The following is a 25,397-nucleotide window of genomic DNA, read 5'->3' on the forward strand; positions in this document are numbered from 1 at the left end:
TTCATATCTGCTTTGCATTCAATGTGTTGTATTATGTTGTTTTGATGGAAATATATGAAAACAAATCATCCTCCATAGATGTAGTTGGGAAAGGGAAGAATGTTGTAATGATTTTTTTTTAAATAATTATGGGTATGCTTTGATATCATACCCAAATTGGGCAAGTGATGGTTTCTTAAGGATTGGTTATAACGTGGGTTCTGAAGTCATATCAATGAGCTTGTCGTAGTCTTGTCACATTGAAGTCTATTGGTCTCTCTGGTACTTTGGTTTTTTTTTGTTTTGTTTTGTTTTTTTAAACCCATGTTTAAGTTTGAAGGCTTATGCACTGTTCATGTGAAAAATATTGGTCTACTGAGGTATACAGATATTCCTATTGTTAACATGTCATTCTACAATATTGGACTCTAACATTTGTTTATACAACTGTTAACCCCAAGAAAAAAAGTCTTTAAATATTGGGACACTGTCAAGCTCATGGTAGCAAATACATGTTTTCCAAAGTTGTGATTTTTGCTTGAAAGCTTGAATGTTATCATTGGCAATGAATACCATCAGTTGTTTTCCTTGAAGTGGAAGGCTTACTTGGTTAGTTTTTGGGAAAATGTTTGCCAGATATCTGAGTCTGAATAACTATAATTTGTCTGAAGTTTTTTCAAGTAAAAATGGTGCTGCATGAAAAAAAGTGGCTAGTTCAGGTCTCTAACAGTTGTACAAGTATTTTTCCTTTACACAGCCATCATTCTTCAGTATGCAGAAGTGCTTTATGCTCATGTCCCATTTCCTTAAGTAGAATTTTTAAAGATTAAAGGGTTGAGATTTAGTTAAGTCAATTATTTTCATTTTTTTGTTTTTTGGGGATTTTTTGCTTCATGAGGTTATTCTGTAGAAAAACTAGCTTTTTTTCTCCATGCTAGAGCTTGGCAGGGAGGAGTATGATTCCTAGTAGTACAGTTTAGGGCCGCTGCCTTGATTCATGCTAAAGCACCAGCAGTTTTACCCACCATTGCTTTTGCATCATTAGTGCATTGTCAACACAGGAAAGAAAGTGATTCAAGAAGGGAAAGGACAATCATGCATACTTGTGAGAGGTCAAGTAGGGTGAAGTCTAAAAGATGTCCTTTAGACTTAGCAACATTGTCAAGGTCATTGATCTTAATGAGAGCTGAGTGGAATGGTGGTGAGGGGCTGATTTGAATGGATTGAGGAGTAACATGAAGAAATGGAGACGGAGTGAGGAAAGCTTTTTTGAGAAGTTGGATTAGAATAGGGATGTAGGACTTTTTCTTTTGAAGGTCAAAGAGTTAGGAGAGAGAATGGATAATTCATAAAGTAAGGATTCTGAGAAACTGGGAGAGAATTTGCTTTTGTCAAGAGTAGTGCTTTTTAAACTTTAATGTGCATAGTGTGAATCACCCGGGGATCTTGTTAAGATGCAAATTCTGGTTCTGATAGTCTGGTGTGATGCATGATATTCTGCATTCCTACTCTGCTGTCAGGTTATGTTGGAGCTGTTGGTCAGAAAAATCCCACGTTGAGTATCAAAGCTCTGATCCACTGGTGGAGAGAGAGTTTTAAGGCAGTATGTTCCTTATAACACAGGGAAGATGGAGAGGTTTAGATGCAGGTGTTTTAGGCTTGTTGGTTAAAAGTTGAAGAGATTCTCTCTGATATCTATTTTCTCCTCAAAGTAGGAGATTAAAAAAAATGATAATGTCTAGGATTGGTAAGGGGAAATGATTATGCTCATATAGTGCTAGTAACTTCATAACAGATATCCTCACCTGTAAGCTAACTATACCCAGAGTTACAGTTTTAAAATATTTTTATGGTCTTTTTTCCAGCTTTATTGAGGTATAATTGACTACAGTCTAAAAATATTGATTTGACTCTATTACTCTCTTTTACAAAATCTTTTATGTCCTTTACCTAATGGATAAAATTTAAATGCCTTCAAAGACCTCTACTGTACCTCCCACATACATCCTACTATTACTTTTGTTTTTCCATTTGCTAAACATAGTGCCTGGCATACAGTAGTTAATATCCAGATATTGAATGAATTGAAGAAATTCTTTATATTATTCCTGTTTTACACAGTGTCTAAAATGCTGATAGAAAGTATTTCTGGAGTCAAGAAACTGGTTAAGGTGTCTGCAGGAGGAAGAGCATTGTGTTTACAATGAACAGAATATGTTCATTGTATTAAATACACATAATCCTAAAAAATTAAGTAAGTAAATTTCCATAAACTGACAGCAACTGTGTATGCACTTTTCAGTGGAGAGCAGAGAGAAGTGCTGGACGATGAGAAACATGCTCTGTCAGAGTTCTTAACCTTGTGCTCTAGGAGGCCCATAGATAATGAGCTTCAGTGAGCTTTATTTTGTTACCAAAGTGTCTGTCACCTTAAAAATGTGAAAAACAAAACACTCTTCTAGTTTATAGCAATATATATGTGTTCTTTGTATACTTGTTGCCCGTGTCATTAGATCTCTTGATTTCCTCAGAGCCCAGCTCTGCCTTACTCATCTTTGTATCCTACTTCCGGCACCTAGCACAGTACTTGGCACAAAAAGGCATTCAATAGTTAGATACCTGTTGAATGAATTACAGTCAAGTTACTATGTGTATTTTAATTAGAGAAAAGCAAGTCTACATATTGGAATTTGACCTCTTTCTTTGAGAGGGAAGGCTATAATTTTTAACTGCTATGCCAGGAATTATTTTTAGTTAAGCAATACACAGTCAAGGCTGGGCACGGGCAAAAATGGAATAAAAGATAAAATGGATCAAAAGATGTTATTTATTACCTTCAAGAAACCATATTTATTAATCTTTTACAGTTAAAATTTTTATTTTTGTTTTTTAAGAAAGGAAGTGCCCAGTTTACAGTATATTCAGTAAAATATCACTACAGGTAACTTCCTATATTTAAAAAAAAAATCAAATTTCTTTATATTGTAAATCTTATGAAATCTGGGCCCTAGTCCGAGTAACAGCGTCTGGAAAAAACTTCTTGTTTTAAGTTACTTATCTCTACTTCCGTTAGGGAAAGATTCTTAGGTCATTGCGGGTAACATTTTGGAAATTTCTGCTTAAATTGGATTCATCCCAAGATTCCTCTTAATCTCATTTGTGTGGTTAACTGGTCTAATAGTAGTTGTATATAGACTGAGTGGGTTTTTTTTTTTTATAATTCGGGGGAGGTACTTAGGTTTGTTTGTTTATTTAACGGAGGTACTGGGATTTGAACCCAGGACCACCTGAGTGCTAAGTACGCATTCTACCGCTGAACTATCTGGTCCCCCTGAGACTGAGTGATCTTAGTTTCCTAATTAGGTTACCTTTGGGTCTATAAATGGGTATTATTATATACTACTGGGTTTAATATATAAAAATATTTTCTACCTGTAATGTAGGAGGGAAATATTTACAAGTTTAAATTTTTAATGGTAATGTATATAAACTTTTATGCCATACTAATATTCTTTTAGCACTGTTCAGGGAGAACTTTGATTATTATATGCATGCTATCTTAAGTGTATTTAAATTACCTATGGTAAAATTTGAGTTTTGAAAAATGCATTGAGTTGTATAACCATCACCATAACTGAAATTCAGAACAGTTTCCATCACTCCCAAAAATTCCCTAGAGTTTTCTTTTTGAAGTTAAACCCTCTCCCAGTCCTAATGCCTGGCAGTCAGTGGTCTTTTCTCTGTTGCTACAGTTTTGATTTTTCCAGAATGTTGTATAAATAGAATGATACTTACAGTGTACAGCCTTTTGAGTCTGGCTTCTTTCATGTAGTGTATTATATTTGAAAGTCATCTGTTACTGTGTGTATAATAGTCCCATTCCATTAATTGCTAAGTAGTATTTAATTTTACAGACGTACCACAGGTGGTTTATCCATTCACCTCTTGAAAGACATTTGGGTTTTTCTTGTTTTTATGATTATGATCAAAGTTACTGTAAACATTATAGATTTCTGCATATATTTGAGTTTTTATTTCTTCTGAAATTCTTTTTTTCTTTTGAAATTCTTAAAGATAAATCTGACAAGATGTAGAAATTGACAAACTGATTTCAGAATTCTTGATGGAAGTGCAAAGGACTTACGTTACCCAAAACAACTTTGATAAAGATTAAAGTTGGAGGACTAGTGCTGCTGTATTTCAGTTCTTATTACATAGTTGCATTGATCAGAACAGTGTGATATTGTTGTAAAGGTAAATTGATCAATGAAATGGAATAGAGAGTTCAGACTGCCACCTTCCTGGACAACTTATTTCAACAAAGGTGCAAAGACAGTTCAGTGGAAAAAGGAGTTTGTTTTTTTTTTATGCTGCTGGAACAATTGGATAGCCATATGCAAAAAAGAAATAATCTTTATCAATACCCTATACCATATACAAAAACAAATTTGAAAGGAATCATATACCTACACATAAAGCCTAAAACTATAAAACCTTTAGAAGAAAAAATAGGAGAAATCCTTTGTGACCCTAGTTTAAGCAGATATTCTTAAACACCAAAAGCATGATCCATAAGAGAATAAATTGATATATTTGAAGATTTTTACTGCTAGTTCAATTTCTATAATAGACAGAGGACTGCTTGAGTTGCTTAATTCTTTGTGAGTAAATTGTAGTAGTATATCTTTTAAGGAATTTGTGTATTTAATATAAATTAAAATTTATGGACATAGTATTGTTTATAGTATTTTTTGTCCTTTGGATGTTTGTACAATCTGTAGTGATAATTCTCCTTTTTATCCTGATACTGGTCATATTTATCTTTTGATCAATCTGACTAGAGGTTTATCAATTTTATTTATCTCTTCAAAGAACCAGCTTTTGGTTTCATTCATTTTTTCTGTTTTTCTGTTTTCTGTTTCATTGATTTCTGCTCTTTATTATTTCCTTAGTTCTGCATTGGTTTGGGGTTTAATTTGATTTTTTTTCTAATTTTCTTAGGTAGAAGCTGAGATTCAAGACCTTTTCTAATATAGGCATTTAATACTATAAATTTCTCTTTTATACTTTCATTGCTGTTGTATATTCATTTTCATTTAGTTAAAAATATTTTTAAAATTTCTTTGAAACTTTCTTTTTTTACTCTTGGGTTATTTACAAATATGTTGCTTAATTCCCAAGTGTTTCGGGATTTCCCAGGTATTTTTGTGTTACTATTGTGGTCAGAGTACACACTTAATATTATTTCAGTTATTTTAGATTTATTAAGGTTTGTTTTATGGCCCATAATATGGTCTATTTTTGGTGACTGGTCAGTATGCACTTGAGAAGAATGTGTATTCTGTTGTTGAGTAGAATGTTCAACAGGTGTCAAATTAGGTCAAATTGATTGATAGTGTTCTTCAGTCTATATTCTTGTTGATTTTCTATCTGTTGTTAAGGTTACTGAGATGGGGGTGTTGAAGTCTCCAAGTACAATTTTAGTTGTATCTATTTCTCATTAATTCTATCAGTTTTTGCTTCGTGTATTTAGCAACTCTGTTAGGTATCTATAGTACTGTTAGGTTTTCTTGATGAATTGACCCTTCTACCATTATGTAATGTCCCTCTTTATCTCTGGTAATTTTCCTTGTTCTGAAGTGTGCTGACATACATATAGTCACCCAAACTTTTTTTGGGGTAGCGTTTGGTATCTTTTTTTCCATCTTTTTGTCTTAACCAGTCTATATCATTATATATAGTGTGAGTTTCTTGTAGACAGTATGTGGTTGGCTTGTGTTTTTCTTAATTCAGCTTGACAACCTCTTGTTTTTATTTGGTGAGTTTAGACCATTTACATTTAATGTACTTTTTGGTATGGTTACATGTATGTCTAACATTGTATTATTTGGGTTTTGTTGTTCTTTTCTTGTTTGTTTCTGTTTCTCCTTTCCTAATTTTTTTGAATGACTTGAGTTTTTGTGATTTTTTTTGGTAGCATTTTATGTATTGGTTTTTTTACTTTGTTTCTTTGTATTTTTAGTGGTTGCTTTAGGGATTATAGTTAATTTAGAGTTCATGTTTTACCATTTAAAGTGAAATGAAGAAGCCTAAAACCATGCAGATCCCTTTACCCTCTTTTCTTTTTGTGTTATAGTTGCCATATGTGTTAAATCTATAAATGCTGAAGATCTCAAGATAAAATGTTATAATTTTTGCTTTCAACATTTGGTAAGAGGAAAATAATCTATTATATGTACCCAGATATTTATCGTTTCTGCTGTTCCCTTCATTCCTGAAGTTCCATGTATCTCTGTGGTATCATTTTCTTTCATCTTGAAGAACTTTCTTTAGCATTTATTTTAGGGGAAGTCTGTTGGTGATGAATTCTCTTAGTTTTGCTTCATGTGAGAATGTCTTTTTTTTTTTAACATTTTTTATTGATTTATAATCATTTTACAATGTTGTGTCAAATTCCAGTGTTCAGCACAATTTTTCAGTCATTCATGGACATATACACACTCATTGGCACATTTTTTTCTCTGTGAGTAATCATAACATTTTGTGTATATTTCCCTGTGCTATACAGTGTAATCTTGTTTATCTATTCTACAATTTTGAAATCCCAGTCTATCCCTTCCCACCCTCCACCCCCCTGGTAACCACAAGTCTGTATTCTCTGTCTGTGAGTCTATTTCTGTCCTGTATTTATGCTTTGTTTTTGTTTGTTTGTTTGTTTTTGTTTTTGTTTTTTAGATTCCACATATGAGCGATCTCATATGGTATTTTTCTTTTTCTTTCTGGCTTACTTCACTTAGAATGACATTCTCCAGGAGCATCCATGTTGCTGCAAGTGGCATTATGTTGTCAGTTTTTATGGCTGAGTAGTATTCCATTGTATAAATATACCACATCTTCTTTATCCAGTCACCTGTTGATGGGCATTTAGGCTGTTTCCATATTTTGGCTATTGTAAATAGTGCTGCTATGAACATTGGGGTGCAGGTGTCATCCTGAAGTAGATTTCCTTCTGGATACAAGCCCAGGAGTGGGATTCCTGGGTCATATGGTAAGTCTATTCCTAGTCTTTTGAGGAATCTCCACACTATTTTCCATAGTGGCTGCACCAAACTGCATTCCCACCAGCAGTGTGAGAATGTCTTTATGTTGCTTTCATGCTGTGAAGATATTTTTGCTGGATATAGAATTCTGGGGTGCCAATTCTCTTCAGCATTTTAAAGATGTTCCACTGTCTTCTGGCCTTTATGGTTTCTGATGGGAAATCTGCATTCATCCTTATTTCTTTGTGGTATTTTCCTCCTTGCTGCTGTCAAGATTTTTTTTTCTTTACCTTTGACTTTTTTGCAGTTTGATTATGATTTATCTGTACATGGTTGTCTTTGAATTTGTCTTGTTTGAGGGTTGATGCGCTTCTTGAATCTATGTCTTTCACCAAATTTGGAAAGTTTCTTCAAGTCTATTTTCTGTACCAGTTCTTTTCTCCTTCTGGGGCTCCAGTGGCACACAAATGTTACTGTTAGATATGATTCCCTCAGGTCTCTAAGACTCTGTGTTCCTTCCCCCCCCATTTTTTTTTCTCTGTGTTCTTCAGATTGGATAAGCTTTATTGATCTGTCTTCAAGTTCACTGACTCTGTCATCTTCAGTCTCTTCTTTTTTTTTCTAACTGAAGTATTGTCAGTTCATTCTCTTGAGCCCACCCAATGAAGTGATTTTTCCCCCTACAAATTGTATTTTTCATTTCTAAAATTTTCATTTGATTCTTTTTCATACTTTGTTTTCCTGTTGAAAACTTGCTTTCAGTCATTTCAGAAATGTTCACATTCAAGAATGTTCATGGAGTATAGTTAAAATAGCTGACTTAGAATCCTTTTTGATAATTTTAACACCTAGGTTGTCTCAGGGTTACATCTGTTGACTGTCTTTTTTCTTGGATAGGTCAGATTGTATTGATTTGTGTGTGTGTGTGTGTGTGTGTGTGTGTGTGTGTGTTTTAAGTTGTTTTGGATTTTATTATAAACATTTAGCATATTATATTGTGAGACTCTGGATTTTATAAAAATCCTCTTTAGAATTTTGATTTTGTGGTTTTCTTTTACATGCAGTCAACTTGGTTAAATTTAGATTGCAAGTTCTGTTTTGCTCTCTTTGGGTGGTGGTTCCAGTGTTGGTCTTTGTTATGGTGTTTGGGTCTGCACATGTGTTACTCAGAGTTTAGTCTGGGACTTGGGTTGTGGATTATGGCATAGTGCAGTTGTCAGAGTCTTTGCTGCTGTTCTTTAGCTTTGTCCTCCACTTGTACAGATTTGAGGTGACATCAGGACTTGTGTCAGGGATCATTTTTCTAGTTCTTTCCTTTCTTGAGATTTCCTCTGCATCTTTCAACTACCAGGAGCCCTTTTTCACTAGTAAGAAAGCTAGGGATCTCTTGAGGTTTTTAACCACACTTCACCACTCCTCTACCTCCATCCTTCTACCCTTTGTACTGTCATACACTTACTGGGACTGGGTCTACCCTCAAGGTGAAAGTAGTAAGAGAAAACAGAGAAAAAAAAACGTGATTCCAATGTTTAAAAAAAAACAAAACAAAACATGATTCCTTTCATGCTCTATTGACTAAAGGGACTCCTTTTCTTAGTTCCCAGTTCTTCCGTGGCCTTAGATGCTCATGCTACCTCTACTGTACTGTGCATGTATCATTAGGGTTAGTCTGGGGCTGGCTTTGGGACCGGACTGAGAGGGAAAAACTCCAGGAGTTTCTCCCCACACCCTCTGGCTCATGGAGTCCCCTTTTCTTGGTTTTCTCAGAGTTTTTGTTGTATCCTCCCGCCACATGGTTTGGGAGTTATCTTATCCAGGGTCAAGGCTGGAAAAGAAAGGAGAAAAGGAAAAAAGCCCTTGAAACTCACTTCCATCATGGGTCGTTAAATTTTGACTTTCTTCCCCAATCCGTCTGCTGTTGTCTAGCTTTGTCCAATTGACTAGCCCCAAACTTTAGATTTATTTTTGACAGTTATAAAATATGTTTGTTTCAGAAATTTGGAAAAGTCAGAAAAGTCTGGAGAATGAAAATTATGTATAATTGCACCGTCTAGAAATAAGCAATTGTAACTTTTTGCTCTAGTTTCTTCTTTGCATATTCTTACATGATAAATACCATGATGGACATATTTTTTTCCTTTTCTTTATTTATATTATAAGTTCTTAGTAAGCAGCTTTTAAAAAGCCTGGACTATCATATACTTGATGATGCCCTTGTTATTTGAGATATAGGTTATGTAATAGTGAGCATCTTTATACATACATTTTTGCCTGATGACATTTTTTTGAACTGACTTCAGAATTACATATAAGAAACCAAAGTTTCCTTATCTGTTTGAATTCATAATATTTAGTTATTGTAAGAAGTCTGACAAAATTTTCATATATAACTATCTTCTCATAACTAATTTCAGAATTAAACTGTGCTTGATAGACGACTTTGTGGTTTTTGATTGTTTTGAGATTTAGAGTTGATTGGAGGGGAATCTATTTGAAGATAATGTTACATGTTTTCATTCCTTGGAGGAATGAATGAGTAGGTTAGTGAATTTCGATTTTTATCTTTTAAGAGAAATTGGAGTGGAAGTTTTAAAATGATGTTAATATATACTCAGTTTGGTAGTTTAATTTTTTTTATATCTGCCTTAAAGTACATGTTCATACAGAAAAAAAGTCTGTATTAGAATTACAGAAATAAAATAAGAATGTTGAATTTATTGGGGATTTATTTTATGACTTTTGCTATTCTAATAGAGACTTTGTATATCCTGAAGTATTTCTGTGTATGTGTATATGTATACAACTTGAGATTTTTGTCTGTTTGTCTTCTTGGTGGGAGTTCAAATAGTCTGTATTTAATTTTAAATGTTTGTTAAATTCTGTGATAGCCAGCCAAATTTTATGAAATAATGTTTTAAAATATTTATCAATTTAACAAAAATTTAAAAGTAACGTTATTCTTTGTGGCCTAGGAGTGGGGAAATAGGTACTCCAAAATGCTTCTGGTGGGATTATACAGTGTATAGCCTCTTTAGAAGTCAGTTTGATACCTGTCAAACTAAAGATGCACACGCAGAAATACACATGAGAGTCTTTCCATCATAAATACTGGTTCAAGTGTGCAAAGATATATACCTCCAGTATTGTTAACTGCAGCATCATTTCAAATAGTAAAAAAACTAGAAACTGTCTAAATGGTTAACAGTGTGTGGCCTTTCTTTAGATGGGATATTATGTAGAAAGATTGAGCTATACCTGTTTATATTAATCTGGAAAGGTGGCCACAACACATTAAGGGAGTAAGCAACTTATAGGATAGTCTCTGTAGTATGATCCTACTTGTAAGTAACAAAAGCTTGATGACTAGGCACTAGAATCATCTGATGACTTGTTCTCTCACATGCCCTTGAGTACTGGCTTTTAATTGGGTTTATTACTTGAAACACCTACTGACCTTGCGATATGGCTAACTGGGCTTCCTCACAGCATTGTGGTTACATTCCAAGAGCAAGAGTCCTAAGAGAATGCGGTAGAATTGGCTTAGCGTTAGAAGTCACAAAGTGATAACTTTCACTGTAATCATAAACCTGCCTGGAAACATAGGCCCTCTCAATGGGAAGAGTATTTAAATCACATTGTAAAAAAGAATATATGGATATGTGGGATGGGAGATAATATGGATATTGTTGGAATATACAGTCTACTGTGTCATAAAATTCTTTAAGCCTCTATCCTTTGCACATACTATTCTCCTTACTTACCACACAAGAGCTGGTCTATTTGGCCAACTTCTTCCATGTGGTTTATATGAGCATCTTTTATGTGCTAAGCACTATATTTTATATACTCTCAGATCCTTGCAGTAACTCTTCAAGGCAGAGAATGCCTTGATTTAATTCAAATTTCTTCCTTTTTTTGTGAGGTTTTCCTTTCCCCAAATCCCCTGAGTTGAGCTTTCCCTCTCGGAACTTGTCTTTTTAATTGAAGTATGGTTGATGTACAATATTACATAAGTTATAGATGTACAACATAGTGATTCACAATTTTCAAAGGTTACATTCCATGTATAGTTACTACAAAATACTGGCTATATTCCTGGCATTGTGCAATACATCCTTGCAACTTATTTATTTTATACATAATAGTTTGTGTCTCTTAATCCCCTACCCCTATCTGGCCCCTCACCCCTTCCCTTTCCCCACTGGTAACCACTGGTTTGTTCTATGTATCTGTGAGATTGTTTCTTTTTTGTTGTGTTAACTGGTTTTATTTTTTAGATTCCACATATAAGTGATGTCATACAGTACTTGTCTTTCTCTGTCTTACTTACTTCACTTAGCATAATACCCTCTAAGTCCATCCATGTCTATTTTTTAGTTTTTTGAGACCCCTCCAAACTTTTCCACAGTGGCTGCAACAGTTTACATTCCCACCAACAGTATAGGGGGTTCCCTTTTCTTCACATCCTTGCCTGCATTTCTTATTTGTGTTCTTTTTAATGATAAGTCGTTCTGACAGGTGTGAGGAGATATCTTACTGTACTTTTGACTTGCAATTTTTGTTGTTTTTAAGTTATTTATGGGGGAGTTACTAATTAGGTTCTGGTTTTTTGTTTGTTTGTTTTTTAATGGAAGTGCTGGGGATTGAACCCAGGACCTCATGCATGCTAAGCAGGCCCTCTACCACTGGGCTATATCCCTCCCCCCTGATTTGCATTTTTCTGATGATTAATGATGCTGAGCATCTTTTCAAGTACCTGTTGGCCACCTGCATGTCCTTTTCAGAAAAACGTCTATTAAGGTCTTCTGCCCATTAAAAAAAATTTTTTTTGATGTTGAGTTGTGTGAGCTGTTTATATATTTTGGATAGTAACTCCTCCCTCACAGAGCTCTTTATGAACTTACTTCTTTTAGATTTTTTATTATAGCACTTATTATACTTATTCTTACTTAATTGTATTATATTTCTTTCTATTAAAATGAATATTTTGAGACTGGCATTATTTTCATATATTTATTTATCAAATATTTGAGTGTCCACTAGGTAACAAGTACTGAACTTGGTTGTAGGAAAACAGAGATAGATAGGATACAGATCCTGCTATCACATAGCTCATGTTTTCATGGGTGAGACAGATAAATGGGAAAATAAAATACAGTTTGACAGACGGGTTTCACTGAATTCTCTGAAACCACCCAAGAGGAACATAACTGAGGCCATCCTCAAGGTTAGTCTAAGGCAGACTTCCTAGAGGAGGTACTTTCTGACCTAAGCCTTATAAATTTTTTTTTAAATTTTAATTTTAAAAGTCGCTTTGAAAAAGGAACACAAGTGAAAAGGAGGAAGAGAGGATAAATGTTTCTTGCAGAAGAGACGGATGCAAGGGCATGAGGATCTGGAAGTTCTAGTGAGAGATTCTGGTTAGGAAGCCATTGTCCTAATCCAGGTAAGAAATAATGAGAGTTGGAATTCAAGGGGAGGGACAGATATTAAACAGATTTAGAAGCTAGAACCATCAGGATTAGGTTTTGAATTTTGTATTTTAGAAATAAGAGTTTGGAAGAATTTTAGGATTTTTACTTGAGTGACTGTTTCGGTGGTAGATTAGAGAATAAGTAGTATGGGTTTTGGTAGGGAAACTTTGTATGGTTTTGAGCAGGTTGTGTTTGATGGTTCCTGAAACGTCACTCGGTATGATAGATGAGTAGAGGAGGCAGCTGGGTCTGTAATTAATTCTGGGGTTTATGAGAGGAGTTTAGGCTAGAGTCTAGAGTTGGCATTTTGCTCTCTGTGGGAAATGAGAGATGGCAGTGGATTCACTTATTTGTGTTGTGGGAAGGTGTGAAGTATGGGAAGGTGATGGGTGACCTGATGGGGGTTGGGACAGGGTGGAGTCATGTTTGTGGAGGGGTGTGGGCATATTAGTGAGGGTTGGGCTCAAGAATGGAGAAACAGATCTCTAAGGGAGCAAATAGAATTCTTTCTGTTTGGTTTCTCTTTCCTTAAGCAAAAAAAGTTCTTGCTTTTTTCTTGGTATCATTTATTCAACAGACAAAACTTAAATGCCTTCCCGTGTGCAGAGAACCCTGCTGGGTGCTGTATGAAATACATCTCTATTCCTAGGAGAGAGTTAAAATGGACAGAAAATAATAAAAATATAAATAAGTAGTAATATTAAACAATATATATATAAATACATGAATATATAAATTATATAATAGTTATATATTATACTTAATATAATATATAATATAATATAAAGTATATAAAATAAATGTAAAAACAAATTAATAATTTAAAATAAATAAAAATAATAAAAATTGTATGTATAATTTATATTTGCTCTCTATATATCAAGTAAATTATGACAAGAAATAGTCATGTTTTGGGTAGTTAGGAAAGGTAAGCCCCGGAGTTGAGGCAGTGGCATTTAGGCTGACAGGAAGGATGACAAAGAGCCAGCTATGGGAAGAGTTGGGAAAAAGCATTTTTGGTGGAGGGATCAACACACACATTAGCATCTTTATCTTTATCTTTCTGTCTGTCTATTAAAAACCATGAGTTCATACCAATATCTCCAGTTCCAATCTAACACCACAGGGTTCATTTTAATTTTCTCTTTATGTGTTTCCAACTCCAGTCTGCAGTGAGAAACCTGGTTCCCGTTATCCTCATTGTATTTATTTGATCACACTTCCCTTCCCCCGTATGTGTCAGTTGCCCATAACTGGGGCATTGCCCTATGCCGATGCCCTCTTTACTTTATGCATGCTCTTGCATCTTATTCCAGATTGACCTCCTCCTTCCTTTAGAAATAGCTTCCTCAACGCTAGTGCTAGACGTCTCTTTCGTGGATGTCAGAGTGACTGTTTCAGTAGTCCAAACATGAGTTTGAAGTTGGCTTAGAGTAGGGTTGTAAACGATGATGTGGAGAGAAGTGGAGAGATTTAGGATATATTTTAGAGAGAAAATTGGTGGGATTTAACTAACGGGTTGGATGTGTAATGTGAGGAAAAAGAGGAAGAAGCTAAGGATGATTCTCAGATTTCTGGCTTTCTGGATGGTTGTGATATTTACAGAGGCAGCGATTTGGAGGTGATAGCACATATCAGGAATTTTGTTTTGAATGTATTCATTTTAATATACCTGTGGTAATTCTAAATGCAGATAGTGGTAGTGAGTTAGTTGGCCTGGGTGGAGATAACATTTTGGAAGTTTTCATAATATGTGAATGTGATTTATAGGTATGGTGTATGAACAAAGGGAATAGAGAGAGAAGAGAACAGAGTTTAGGACTGAGGCTAGAGTGGAAAAAGTCAAAAAGCCGAGAGAAAATTGAGGAAAAGGTGTGAAGTACTCACTGCAGACAGTGGAAGAAATGTAGCAGAATGATTGGACATGTACTCATTTAATGTTGGTGATCACAAATTTATAATGAGATCAGTTTTCTTGATTATGTAAATTTGTTTCTTAGTTAATCTCTATTGACATGGATTCAGACCCATGGAAAGTGTGATTGTGGTTGTAGCCCAGGAAAACGGCAAGGAACTTGAGGGTCTTATTCATAGGAGGTAGTCAAGAGCTTATTGAATAACCATGAAGCTCAAGTTGAATTTAAAGACTGAGTTGAAGTATCTATCAACGCAGGGTGTCTTTGGAAATTATACTAAGAAATTCCCTAACCAACAAGTGAAAAGATAGTTTTAAGGTCTTATATGTTTATATCACAGTGACTATGTTAAAGCAGTATATCCAGCAGAGTTTATTAAAAAAAAGCACTTGTTAGTAATTTGTTTTGTTGCAAAATGAACTTTTAAGTATCATAACAGCGTTCTTTCAACTATTCTGTACTTTTCAGAATTCATTATTTAATACTGACATGTTTTTCCCTACTTTTTGCTTAATTTATAGTTAACTTGTATTGTTGAGATTTTTGTAATTTGCTTTGGTTCTACATTGAAAGATTAGTGAATATGCCTAAAATACCTTCTCATGGTTGAAAAAGTTAACTCAAGAGCTAGAAAAAAACTTTTTTCTTGTCCAATAGCCAAAAGTTACAATAGATGTTTGTACCATACCTTTAAGAAGTTTACAAAGCAGGTTTCCACTATACTTGACTTAGAAATAAGCTCTTACTTATGCAGACTGTTTTTATTTTCCTCTTAGAAATAAAACTGATAAAAGTTAAAAGCTGAGAACCTATGTTTAAAACTTTCTGTCTGGGATGGGTGTGGCTCAGTGATAGAGCATATGCTTAGCATGTGAGAGGTCCTGGGTTCAAGCCCCAGCACCTCCATTAAAAAAAAAAGAACGGACTTTCTGTTTTTGTTTTTTTAAACTGGCCCTTTAACAATACTTGTTCAGATTTGTCATGTTTTAGGGAACACAGCAGGGAACATAGTTATTCCCCAGATAAGCAAATAACCGCATTTCCCCATGAAACACAGAAAGTTACATTAAACATTTCTCTTCAATTTTGTTTTTTGATTTGCAGTTTTTGTACTGTATAAGGTAGATAAATAATTTTCTCATTTTTAATATAAAGCATATGGTAGATTCATTCTTGTTATTTGGTGTTAGGATTTTCAGCTTCAGCATTTTATTCTTTATTCAAAAGCTACTGTTTTCTAAGGAAAAAAACATTACTTTTTAAAAGACTGTGTTGTTCCTTAATAGTATTAACACTCTTACAGTCTTTTCTTTCAGTTTACTACTTATGCCAATGTAGATAGTGGCAAAAATGCTTTCAGATTCTAATAGCTAGCTAGTCTTCTGATCTTACCTGAGAACTGGTGGAGTATCTCCCATAACCTAGTCTTAAAAGCATTTCTTCCTTAGAAAAGTTACAAGTAAGGGGGGTGGGTATAGCTCAAGTGGTAGAGCACATGCTTAGCATGCACCAGGTCCTGAGTTTAATCCCCAGTACCTCCTCTAAAACTAAATCAACCTAATTACCCCCCAAATAAAATAATTAAATAATACAATAATAAATAAAATGTTTTTTAAAAGAAGTATCTCAATAAAAATATAGAATTTGGATTGAAAAGATACTTACTTGTTACTCCAGATAAATGACTTATGGGTGGGGGAAAAAAAGAATTGGAAGATGAGGAAATAGAAATCCACAGAATAAAATTTTTAAAAAGTCTTTCACAAAATGATGATAGTATGCCATGAACTGAATAGTGTTATTAAAAAGAAAAGAAAAGAAAAATTACAAGTGACTATGTGACATAAGTTGCCAGTGATGCTGGCTAATAAAAACCACCTGTATTTAATCAGTGACTGGTCAATCATTGAATGCAAGAGGTTTTCTAAAATCTTTGATAATATTACGGCTGCTGAACCCCTTAAGTGAACATCATCCAAGCAGACACTGAAGGATACAGGTTCTTTGACATTCATGTAGATTTTTCAGATGATTTTCATTGAAGTATAGTTGATTTATAATTTTGTGTTAGTTTCAGGTGTATAGCAGAGTGGTTCGTATACATATACATATATAATATATTTTTCAGATTCTTTTCCATTATAGGTTACTGTAAGTTATTGAATATAGTTCCCTGTGCTATACAGTAGGTCCTCGTTGTTTATCTATTTTATATATTGTAGTTTGTGTATATGTTAATCTCAAACTCCTAATTTGTCCTTCCTGGCCCCTTTACCCTTTGGTAATCAGAGTTTGTTTTCTGTGAGTCTGTTTCCAGTTTGTAGATAAGTTTATTTGTATCTTTTCTTTATTCCACATATAAGTGGTATCATATGATATTTGTCTTTCTCTAATTTACTTCACTTAATATGATAATCTCTTGGTCCATCCATGTTGCTGCAAATGGCCTTATTTCATTCTTTTTTATGATTGAATAGTATTTATACACACACACACACACACACACACACACACACACACACTCACACACTCTTTCTTTATCTAGTCATCTGGATATTTAGGTTGCTTCCATGTCTTGGCTATTGTAAATAAGTGCTGCTGTGAACATAGGGGTGCGTGTATCTTTTCGAGTTAGAGTTGTCTCTGGATATATGCCCCGGAATGGGATTGCTGGATCATATGATAACTCTGTTTTTAGTTATTTAAGGAACTTCTGTACTATTCTTATAGTGGCTGCACCAATTTGTATTCCCACCAAATGGTGTGGGAGGATTCTTTTATCCTATACCCTCCAGCATTTATTATATGTAGACTTTTTAATGATGGCCATTCTGATTGGTGTGAGATGAAACCTCATTGTAGTTTTAATTTGCATTTCTCTAATAATTTGTTACATTGGACATCTTTTCATATGCCTGCCGGCCACATACAAATATTTTTTAAAAGCTACTAAAGATATACACACTCTAAAAATTGGAGGAAAAATAGTTCCACTGAAATGTTAAAGAGTACAATCAGCCCTCTGTATCCACGTATTCTCTGTATCTGTATTATTTAATATAAGGGACTTGAGCATCTGCAGATTTTTGTATCCATGGTGAGGACAGAGAGGCCTGAACTCAATCCCTCTTGGATACTGAGGGACAACTGTAGTGTCTTTTGTGTTTTCTGTAGCCCTTTTAAAGTTTAGTCTATGCAGAGAAGTTAAAGTATTTGTTGTCATATTACTGAGATTTCTACTAAATGTAATTTATGGTCTTTTATAATATAAGTGTTGATAAAATATTGATAAAAAAGCAAAATCTGCTTTTGATAAAACTGTCCTATGCAAGTTTAAACAGCAGGCGTTAGCTTTGCATAGGAGGAAAGGGCAACTGAAGTTAGTTTAATATGGTGCCAAGGTACTAAGTGTTTAATGTATATAATTTCAACTAACATACATACATATAAACATAACATACATATAAAGTAGGCATTGTTTAGGTATTTGCTTTGCTTTACAAATGAGGAAACAGGACCAGAAAGGTTACACAGGTGTCTTTCTGTGTTTTACTTTGGTCTGTTAAACCTCACATCAGCACTTGTTCCCATAAAATATGAATTGAACGATGTGCTTGGCATTCAGAAACGCTTAATGTAAATAAGGGAATAAAATGATATATTAAACAGCGTGGGCACTGTTTTAATGAGGTTTTAGGAACAAGAAAGTGCCACTTAACTATTTGGGAAGGTTAGAGAAGGTTTTACAGAGCAGTTGATGTTTGAGCTGAGTACTGAATAAGAATTTTTGTACTACATGGTTTCAAGTTAATCCTGCTACTTTAAACTTTACAAGTTGATATTTTCGGCAAGGATGAAATTAGCATGTGAGTATTATTACTATGGTAGCAGAAGCAATGTGAGAAATATTACCTAATACACATGCAAACACAGTATTGAGCATGTATTATATTATAGTTTTTATTATGTTATTTTGTTAATTTTTTGATGTTAAGAATTTAGTAATCCTAGGTGTAATGTGATTTCTTTCACTACAGATGTCCTCCTCGCACTTTCTTGCCAGCCCTCTGCAAAATTTTTCTTGATGAAAGTGCTCCAGACAATGTGTTAGAGGTGACAGCCCGTGCCATAACATACTACCTGGACGTATCTGCAGAATGCACCCGAAGGATTGTTGGAGTAGATGGAGCTATAAAAGCGCTCTGCAATCGTTTGGTTGTGGTTGAACTTAACAACAGAACTAGCAGAGATTTAGCTGAACAATGTGTAAAGGTAAGTCTTAATGATTTGTTGGGCCATTATAAGATCACTTAGAGAATAAAAAGTATATTTTGAAAAAAAATATTGAATTCTTTCCATCATCAGTCTTACTTTTTGAGAGTGGTTAAGAATAGTGGAAGTCACAGTCCTTGTGGTACCAAAGGAGAACTCATAGGACTTGGGAAAAGAAATCTAATCTTTGAAGGAAAATTGTAGGTCACTAATATGCTCTTCTGTGTTGCCTCAATGCTTTTTGGTTTCTGTTAGCCACTAACACTGTAAGATAGGTTATCCCTGTTCTCACCCCAAACAATTTTGTATGCATATAGTAACAACAATAACCATGACAACTAATACTGATGCCAGCAGTGCTGGGCATTATTTTAAACACTTTGCATGTATTAACTCATTTAATCTTCATGACAGTCCTATATAAGGTAGGTGCCACTAATATCATCACTTTTATTTTATAGGTGAAAGAAATTCAAGCATACCAAGTTTAAGTAACTTGCTTGGGGTAATAAAAATAGTGGCAGAGAGCCAAGATTCCAAGAGTAGATTTGTCTGGTTCTAGGGCCCGTGGATTTAACTATTTTGCTGTATATCCTTTAGAGTTGGCTGTTTTGTTTTATTCCTGAGAGGATGAATTATAAATTTTATGTGACTTTAAAAGCATCAGTACTGGTCAGTAGTTTATTGGAACTACTTGAACACATTATTTGATATGATACTCTTTTATGATTTTTGTTTCATTCTTTTTATGATTCTTACTGCTCTAGGTCAGCAGATTTCACAATTTTTTGTCTCAGGATCCCTTTGCAAGTCTTAATTTTTGAGGAGCCCAGGGAGCAATATTTATTTATATTTGCCATATTAGATATTAAAAGTGGAAATTTTAAAATATTTATTAATTTATCATAAAATAACAAACTCATTATGTGTTAACATACATTACATTTTTAATGAAAATGACTATTTCCTGAAGAGAAAATTAGTGAGTAGCATTGTTAAGCATTTTCGCAAGTCTCCTTTAAAATACCTGGCTTAATAGAAGACGGCAGATCCTCGTATCTGTTTCTGCATTCAGTCTGTTGCTATATCACACTTCATATAACTTTTGGGAAACTCTGCCCTACACTCCTAAGAAAATAAGAAAGAAAAAGACAATTACTGGTACAGTATTATGAGAAATGTTTTAACTTCAAGGATCCCTGAAAATATCTTCCCTCTGCTTTGAGAGTTGCTTTTTTATGTGTTACTGTTTGACTTTCTGCATCTGTGTTTATAGATTTATTTCTGTCTGTGTCTGGTCTCAAAGGAAGAGGTATTCATTTTTCTGTTCAGAGCTTTTCACCCTCTCAGCCCTCTCTTGATCACATCACTTCAGTTTTCTTCCAGGACTGGGATTTTGCTCTATTGCTTATTCACTGACCTGTATTTTCAACCTCTTTCTTTTCTGTTAACACCTTGCTCTCCCTTTCTCAGGTTTTTTTTGTTTTTTGTTTTTTGGGTTTTTTTTGGCAGATTTTTTAATTCATTCTTTAATTGTATTTCCTAAAATTCTGTTTTACCTTCTTAAAACTATATAAACTTTGCCTTGACAGTCTCAACTCTGAGCATCAATACCATATATATGTATGTATGTGTGTGTGTGTGTGTGTTTATTCTTCACATCTTTATCTCTAGAACTGACCTCTCTCTTGAGTCCATATTCAGAAGCCTGTTGGACGTATCACCTGAATTTGTGAATTCATTATTTTTCATTACAGATAAGCTCTTATCTTGATTAGTGGCATCAACTTGTACCCAATCACTTAAGACAAAAACCAGTGCTTTGTCTTTTATTTCCTTTTTTCTATTCCACACATTTAATTATCAAGTGCTTTTCTAGTTTATTTCTTCCTGTTTGTTCCTGCTCTTTTTTCCTTAGTTAAGCCCTCATCCTCTCTTGAATATTAATGCTTGAATTTTTGCATTTGTGTCTACAGTCTCCCTGTCCCCCATGTGCCACAGTATTAACTGGAAATCTGATCATGTCATTTCCCTGCTTAAAACATTTTCTTGCTTACAGAATAAAGTGTAAATTTCTGATATGCCTGTAAGACCTATGGATCTTGTTAATGCATTCTACCTGAACACGTTAAACATCAATATAATTTAGAAAATAAAAGCTGATTTTTAATGTCTTAATATTCATAGAGTAAGTGTGAGGATGATGAATAATGTAACAGCTGGCATTTGTTGAAATATATATTTTTTTAATGTCTAGGACCTTTAAAATCTTTTGCTAAATTACTTGTATTTCTTACCGTGCCATTCAGGTTTCACCACCTAAACCTGTACTGTCCAATATTGTAGCTATATATGACTGTTGAACACTTCAGATGTGGCTACCCCAAATTAAGATGTGTTGTGAATAAAATATACATGGAAGTTTGAAGACTTATTGCACAAAAGAATGTAAAATATATCAATAATTTCTATATTGATTATATGTTGAAATAATGACACCTAGAATGTATTGGGCTAAATAAAATACAATATTAAAATTAATTTATTCTGTTTTGCTTCACTTTTTTTTTAACAAAAGTTTCTTAAGTGTACAACAGGCTTCAAGTCAGCACTTCATTCTAGCTACAGGTGGCAACAGGTGTTATGGAAAGGAATCCAGATGTTTAAGCAGGAATGGAATTAAGGATCGCCATTGCCTCAGGCACAAGGAACAGCTTTTTGCCAGACTTCTTAATTCCACCTGTGGCCAGGGAACTCTTTACCACAGCTTTTGTTTGTAGCTCCTTTTTTCTACTCTTCTTTCTGTCTCTGAATGCCTTATCTTCCTTGTCCATCTGCTTGGCTGCCTTCTTAGACTGCTTCAGGGGTTTCTTCTTGCTACCTTCACAGCCAGACATGGCACCTGCCACCTCTATCTCAGACCCTGCCCTTTTAAAAATGTGGCTACCAATAAATAAATTCTGTGATTCTAGAAAATTAAAATCGGGCTTTTTTGTTGTTGTTAATTTTGTTTTACTATTGTAGGTGTTAGAACTGATATGCACTCGTGAGTCAGGAGCAGTCTTCGAGGCTGGTGGTTTGAATTGTGTGCTTACCTTCATTCGTGACAGTGGGCACCTGGTTCATAAAGATACCTTGCACTCTGCCATGGCTGTGGTATCAAGACTCTGTGGCAAAATGGAACCTCAAGATTCTTCTTTGGAAATTTGTGTAGAATCTCTGTCTAGTTTATTAAAACATGAAGATCATCAGGTAAATAATCACTGTTGCATACATTGTTTTCAAAAAATGATTTTATAGTGTCCACTATTTATAACTATGATATACAGTTGACCCTTAAACAACATGAGGGTTAGGGGTGCTGACCCTCTGCATAGTTGAAAATCTGCGTATAACTTTGCATCCCTATTTGGGGTATATTCTTTACATCATTAGGTTTCAGATGGAGCTCTGCGATGTTTTGCATCACTAGCTGACCGATTTACCCGTCGTGGTGTTGACCCAGCTCCATTAGCCAAGCATGGATTAACTGAGGAGCTATTGTCTAGAATGGCTGCTGCTGGTGGTACTGTGTCAGGGCCATCATCAGCTTGCAAACCAGGTCGCAGCACCTCAGGAGCGCCTTCCACAGCTGCAGATTCCAAATTGAGTAACCAAGTGTCAACAATTGTCAGTCTCCTCTCAACACTTTGCAGAGGCTCTCCAGTAGTAACACACGTAAGACTATTTTTGAATCTCAGATTTTTAATCTTTCAGAAGAAGTATTTTTGTATAATGCAAATATATTAAACTCATTTCCCCCCATTCTCTTTCCAGGATCTTCTGAGGTCGGAGCTTCCGGATTCAATTGAAAGTGCATTGCAGGGTGATGAAAGATGTGTGCTTGATACCATGCGTTTGGTTGATCTTCTCTTGGTGCTATTATTTGAAGGACGAAAGGCTTTACCAAAGTCTAGTGCTGGATCCACGGGCAGAATCCCAGGACTCCGGAGATTGGATAGTTCTGGAGAGCGGTCACATCGGCAGCTTATAGACTGTATTCGAAGTAAAGACACTGATGCACTTATAGATGCAATTGACACAGGAGGTTGGAAATTTTTTTTTTAATATAAAGAGAAAACTGAGATAAGGAATTATATAGGCAATTTCTAGTTTCTTGTATTTTTAGCAGTTACGTCAGATAACAGAATGGCCAGCCTCTTCCATATCCTCTCCTCTCTCCATGTATATAAATTATCAGCCTGGTGCATAGTAAGACCTGAGTAAATGTTTGTTGAATAAGTAAATGACATTTACCTGTTTGATTGCCAGAAGCAGATCATACCAATTCTAAGGTTAACTACAGATTGAATTTAGGGCTGTTGTTTTCCCAAGATTAATGGAAACTGACACAGTGAATCATCATAATATATAGTAAATGTTTTTAGACTGCTTCATGAAGTGAAGTTGGTGAAAGATGCCTCTGGGTCATCCGACTTGTCTTTTGTTTTCTTTTGATTATAGATGTGGTTTAGTTCTTTTCCATATTTATGTTATGAGGCACATAGTACTCTTGAGTTTTATTACATATTTTGTAAATTTTTTTCTTATTTTATGTTTATTTTTAAGGCTTAAAGCCTTGTGAATCCTTGGGGATTTAAACATTTTAGAATACTTTTTCTTAGGAGAATTTGTTTGCTGATTATTTACTACTTCATAGTTGACCTAAATGTTTAAAATGGGCTCTCTATTTAGTGATTATTAATAACAATTTCTAAATGGTTCCCACTTTAGAAAAGTTTATTATTATTTTGTTGGCTTTCAAACATTAATTTTTTCCCTTCAAACTTTCAGCCTTTGAAGTAAATTTTATGGATGATGTGGGTCAGACTCTATTAAACTGGGCCTCTGCTTTTGGAACTCAAGAAATGGTAAGCTAATAAATAAAAGCTAATGTTTTAAATCAGAGTTAGAAATATTAGTAGGGCAACTTTATGACTCTTCATCATTTTACAGGTAGAATTTCTTTGTGAAAGAGGTGCTGATGTTAATAGGGGTCAAAGGTCGTCATCCTTACATTATGCTGCATGTTTCGGAAGACCTCAAGTAGCAAAGGTAAAATCCAGGCTTTTAAATTATTAATTTATTGTTTACATGGTTCCAAAACTAGAATGAAATAAAAACTTTTATTCTGATAAGATGTGCTTCCATGGTAACTCCATTCTCTCCATTTTCCCTTGCCTGCTATAGGTGTTTTTAATTGGTTTTTTGTTTATCTTTTCATTGTTTCTTAATATAGATACAAGCAAAAATAAATGTGTATGTTTAGACAAAATGTGATATATACACTGATCTATACTTTGCTTTTGTCATTTAACAATATACATGAAGGCCTCTTCCTATTAGTATATAGAGAGCTTTTTTACATCTGTATACTTACCCTGTGTGAATGTACTGCAAGTTTATTCAACCAGTCACCTGTTGCTGAAAACTTTTCTTTTTACTCCAATTTCTTACTCTTGGCAATGAATAACTTTACACATGTTTTTATTGTTTTTCTTTGTCAATATAGTAAATATTCTGTTTGCAGAAGAATCAGTATCCTTGACTCTTACAAAAAACTCTTGGATTCTAACAAAAAAGGCATTAGCAAAGGACTTTGGAGAATTTTTTTTTCCTATTTTATTATATTTATTCCTTTGTTTTGTTTTTTAGATTATACATATAAGTGAAATCATACAGTATTTGTCTTTCTCTGACGTTTCATTTAGCATAATACCTTCTAGGTCCATTCATGTTGCTGCAAATGGCAAGATTTTATTCTCTTTTATGGCTGAGTAATATTTCAATGTATACATATACCACATATTCTTTATCCATTCATCTATTGATGGGCATTTAGGTTGCTTCCAAATCTTGGCTATTGTAAATAATGCTGCAGTGAACATAGGGGTGCATATATCTTTTCTAATTAGTATCTTCATTTTCTTCATTTTCTTTGGCCCAGGAGTGGAATTCCTGGGTCATATGGTAGTTCTATTTTTAATTTTTTGAGGAATCTCCATACTGTTTTCCATTGTTGCTGTAGCGTTTTTTTCACAGTTAGGAGAAAGTGAGGTCCAGAAAAGTCAAATGATGAAGATTGAACCAAATGTATGATCTAGTCTCTAGAATCTTCATATTGTGAAGTAATTTGTCATAATGCATTGCTAAGAAGACAGGGACACCCGGATTCAAATCTCAACTCATTAACAAAAAAGGCTGTGTGGCTGTGTTCAGTTTCTCAAGTTTGACTTACAGTTTTGTTTTATTTCTCATTTTATTTTTTTTTAATTGAAGTATTGTTGATCTATATAATGCGTTAGTTTCTGATGTACAGCAATGTACCGTTTTATTAGTAAAAAGTATGTATACTCCTAGCATTATTATTGTGATGATTAGAAAAAAAATACATGAAAAGCATTTATATGTATAGTATTTGGCACATTGTAGGTATTTAAATGGCAGTTGCTATTTTCATCTTTACATTGTAAGAAAATTTTTGTTAGTAACTTAGCTTTCTAACCTGAAAAAGGTGGTCTTCTCAAGCCCAAATTCTGTCAGTTTGACGTGTTTAATTTTTAGAGAGAATGATGCCTCTAAGGATGGTAAAATTTTTATTGAGCCTTTGTTTTTGACCTATGCTAGTTTACAGTTATGGGTAGCTGAGTGGGAAAGAATGAGCCAAATGAATTGTA

At 34.3% G+C, this 25,397-nt stretch overlaps 2 protein-coding genes across 11 annotated transcripts in view; one reads left to right on the top strand and one right to left on the bottom strand.

Moving 5' to 3' along the window:
- HECTD1 (HECT domain E3 ubiquitin protein ligase 1) overlaps positions 1-25,397 on the top strand; it is an 82,185-nt gene that overhangs the window by 5,966 nt on the left and 50,822 nt on the right. For all 10 annotated transcript variants that reach the window (XM_074365681.1, XM_074365683.1, XM_074365680.1 and 7 more), the window contains exons 3-8: positions 18,447-18,681; positions 21,706-21,933; positions 22,117-22,398; positions 22,498-22,768; positions 23,515-23,591; positions 23,677-23,775. In XM_074365681.1, the coding sequence (XP_074221782.1) occupies positions 18,447-18,681; positions 21,706-21,933; positions 22,117-22,398; positions 22,498-22,768; positions 23,515-23,591; positions 23,677-23,775 (1,192 nt within the window). The remainder of the gene's footprint in view (positions 1-18,446; positions 18,682-21,705; positions 21,934-22,116; positions 22,399-22,497; positions 22,769-23,514; positions 23,592-23,676; positions 23,776-25,397) is intronic.
- LOC123619140 (translation machinery-associated protein 7-like) lies at positions 20,994-21,578 on the bottom strand. Its single transcript, XM_045522651.2, has one exon. The coding sequence runs from the start codon at positions 21,576-21,578 to the stop codon at positions 21,345-21,347; it is 234 nt and encodes a 77-aa protein (XP_045378607.2). The 3' UTR covers positions 20,994-21,344.

Source organism: Camelus bactrianus, chromosome 6 (genome assembly GCF_048773025.1).
Source record: "Camelus bactrianus isolate YW-2024 breed Bactrian camel chromosome 6, ASM4877302v1, whole genome shotgun sequence".
NCBI classification, from domain to species: Eukaryota; Metazoa; Chordata; class Mammalia; order Artiodactyla; family Camelidae; genus Camelus; species Camelus bactrianus.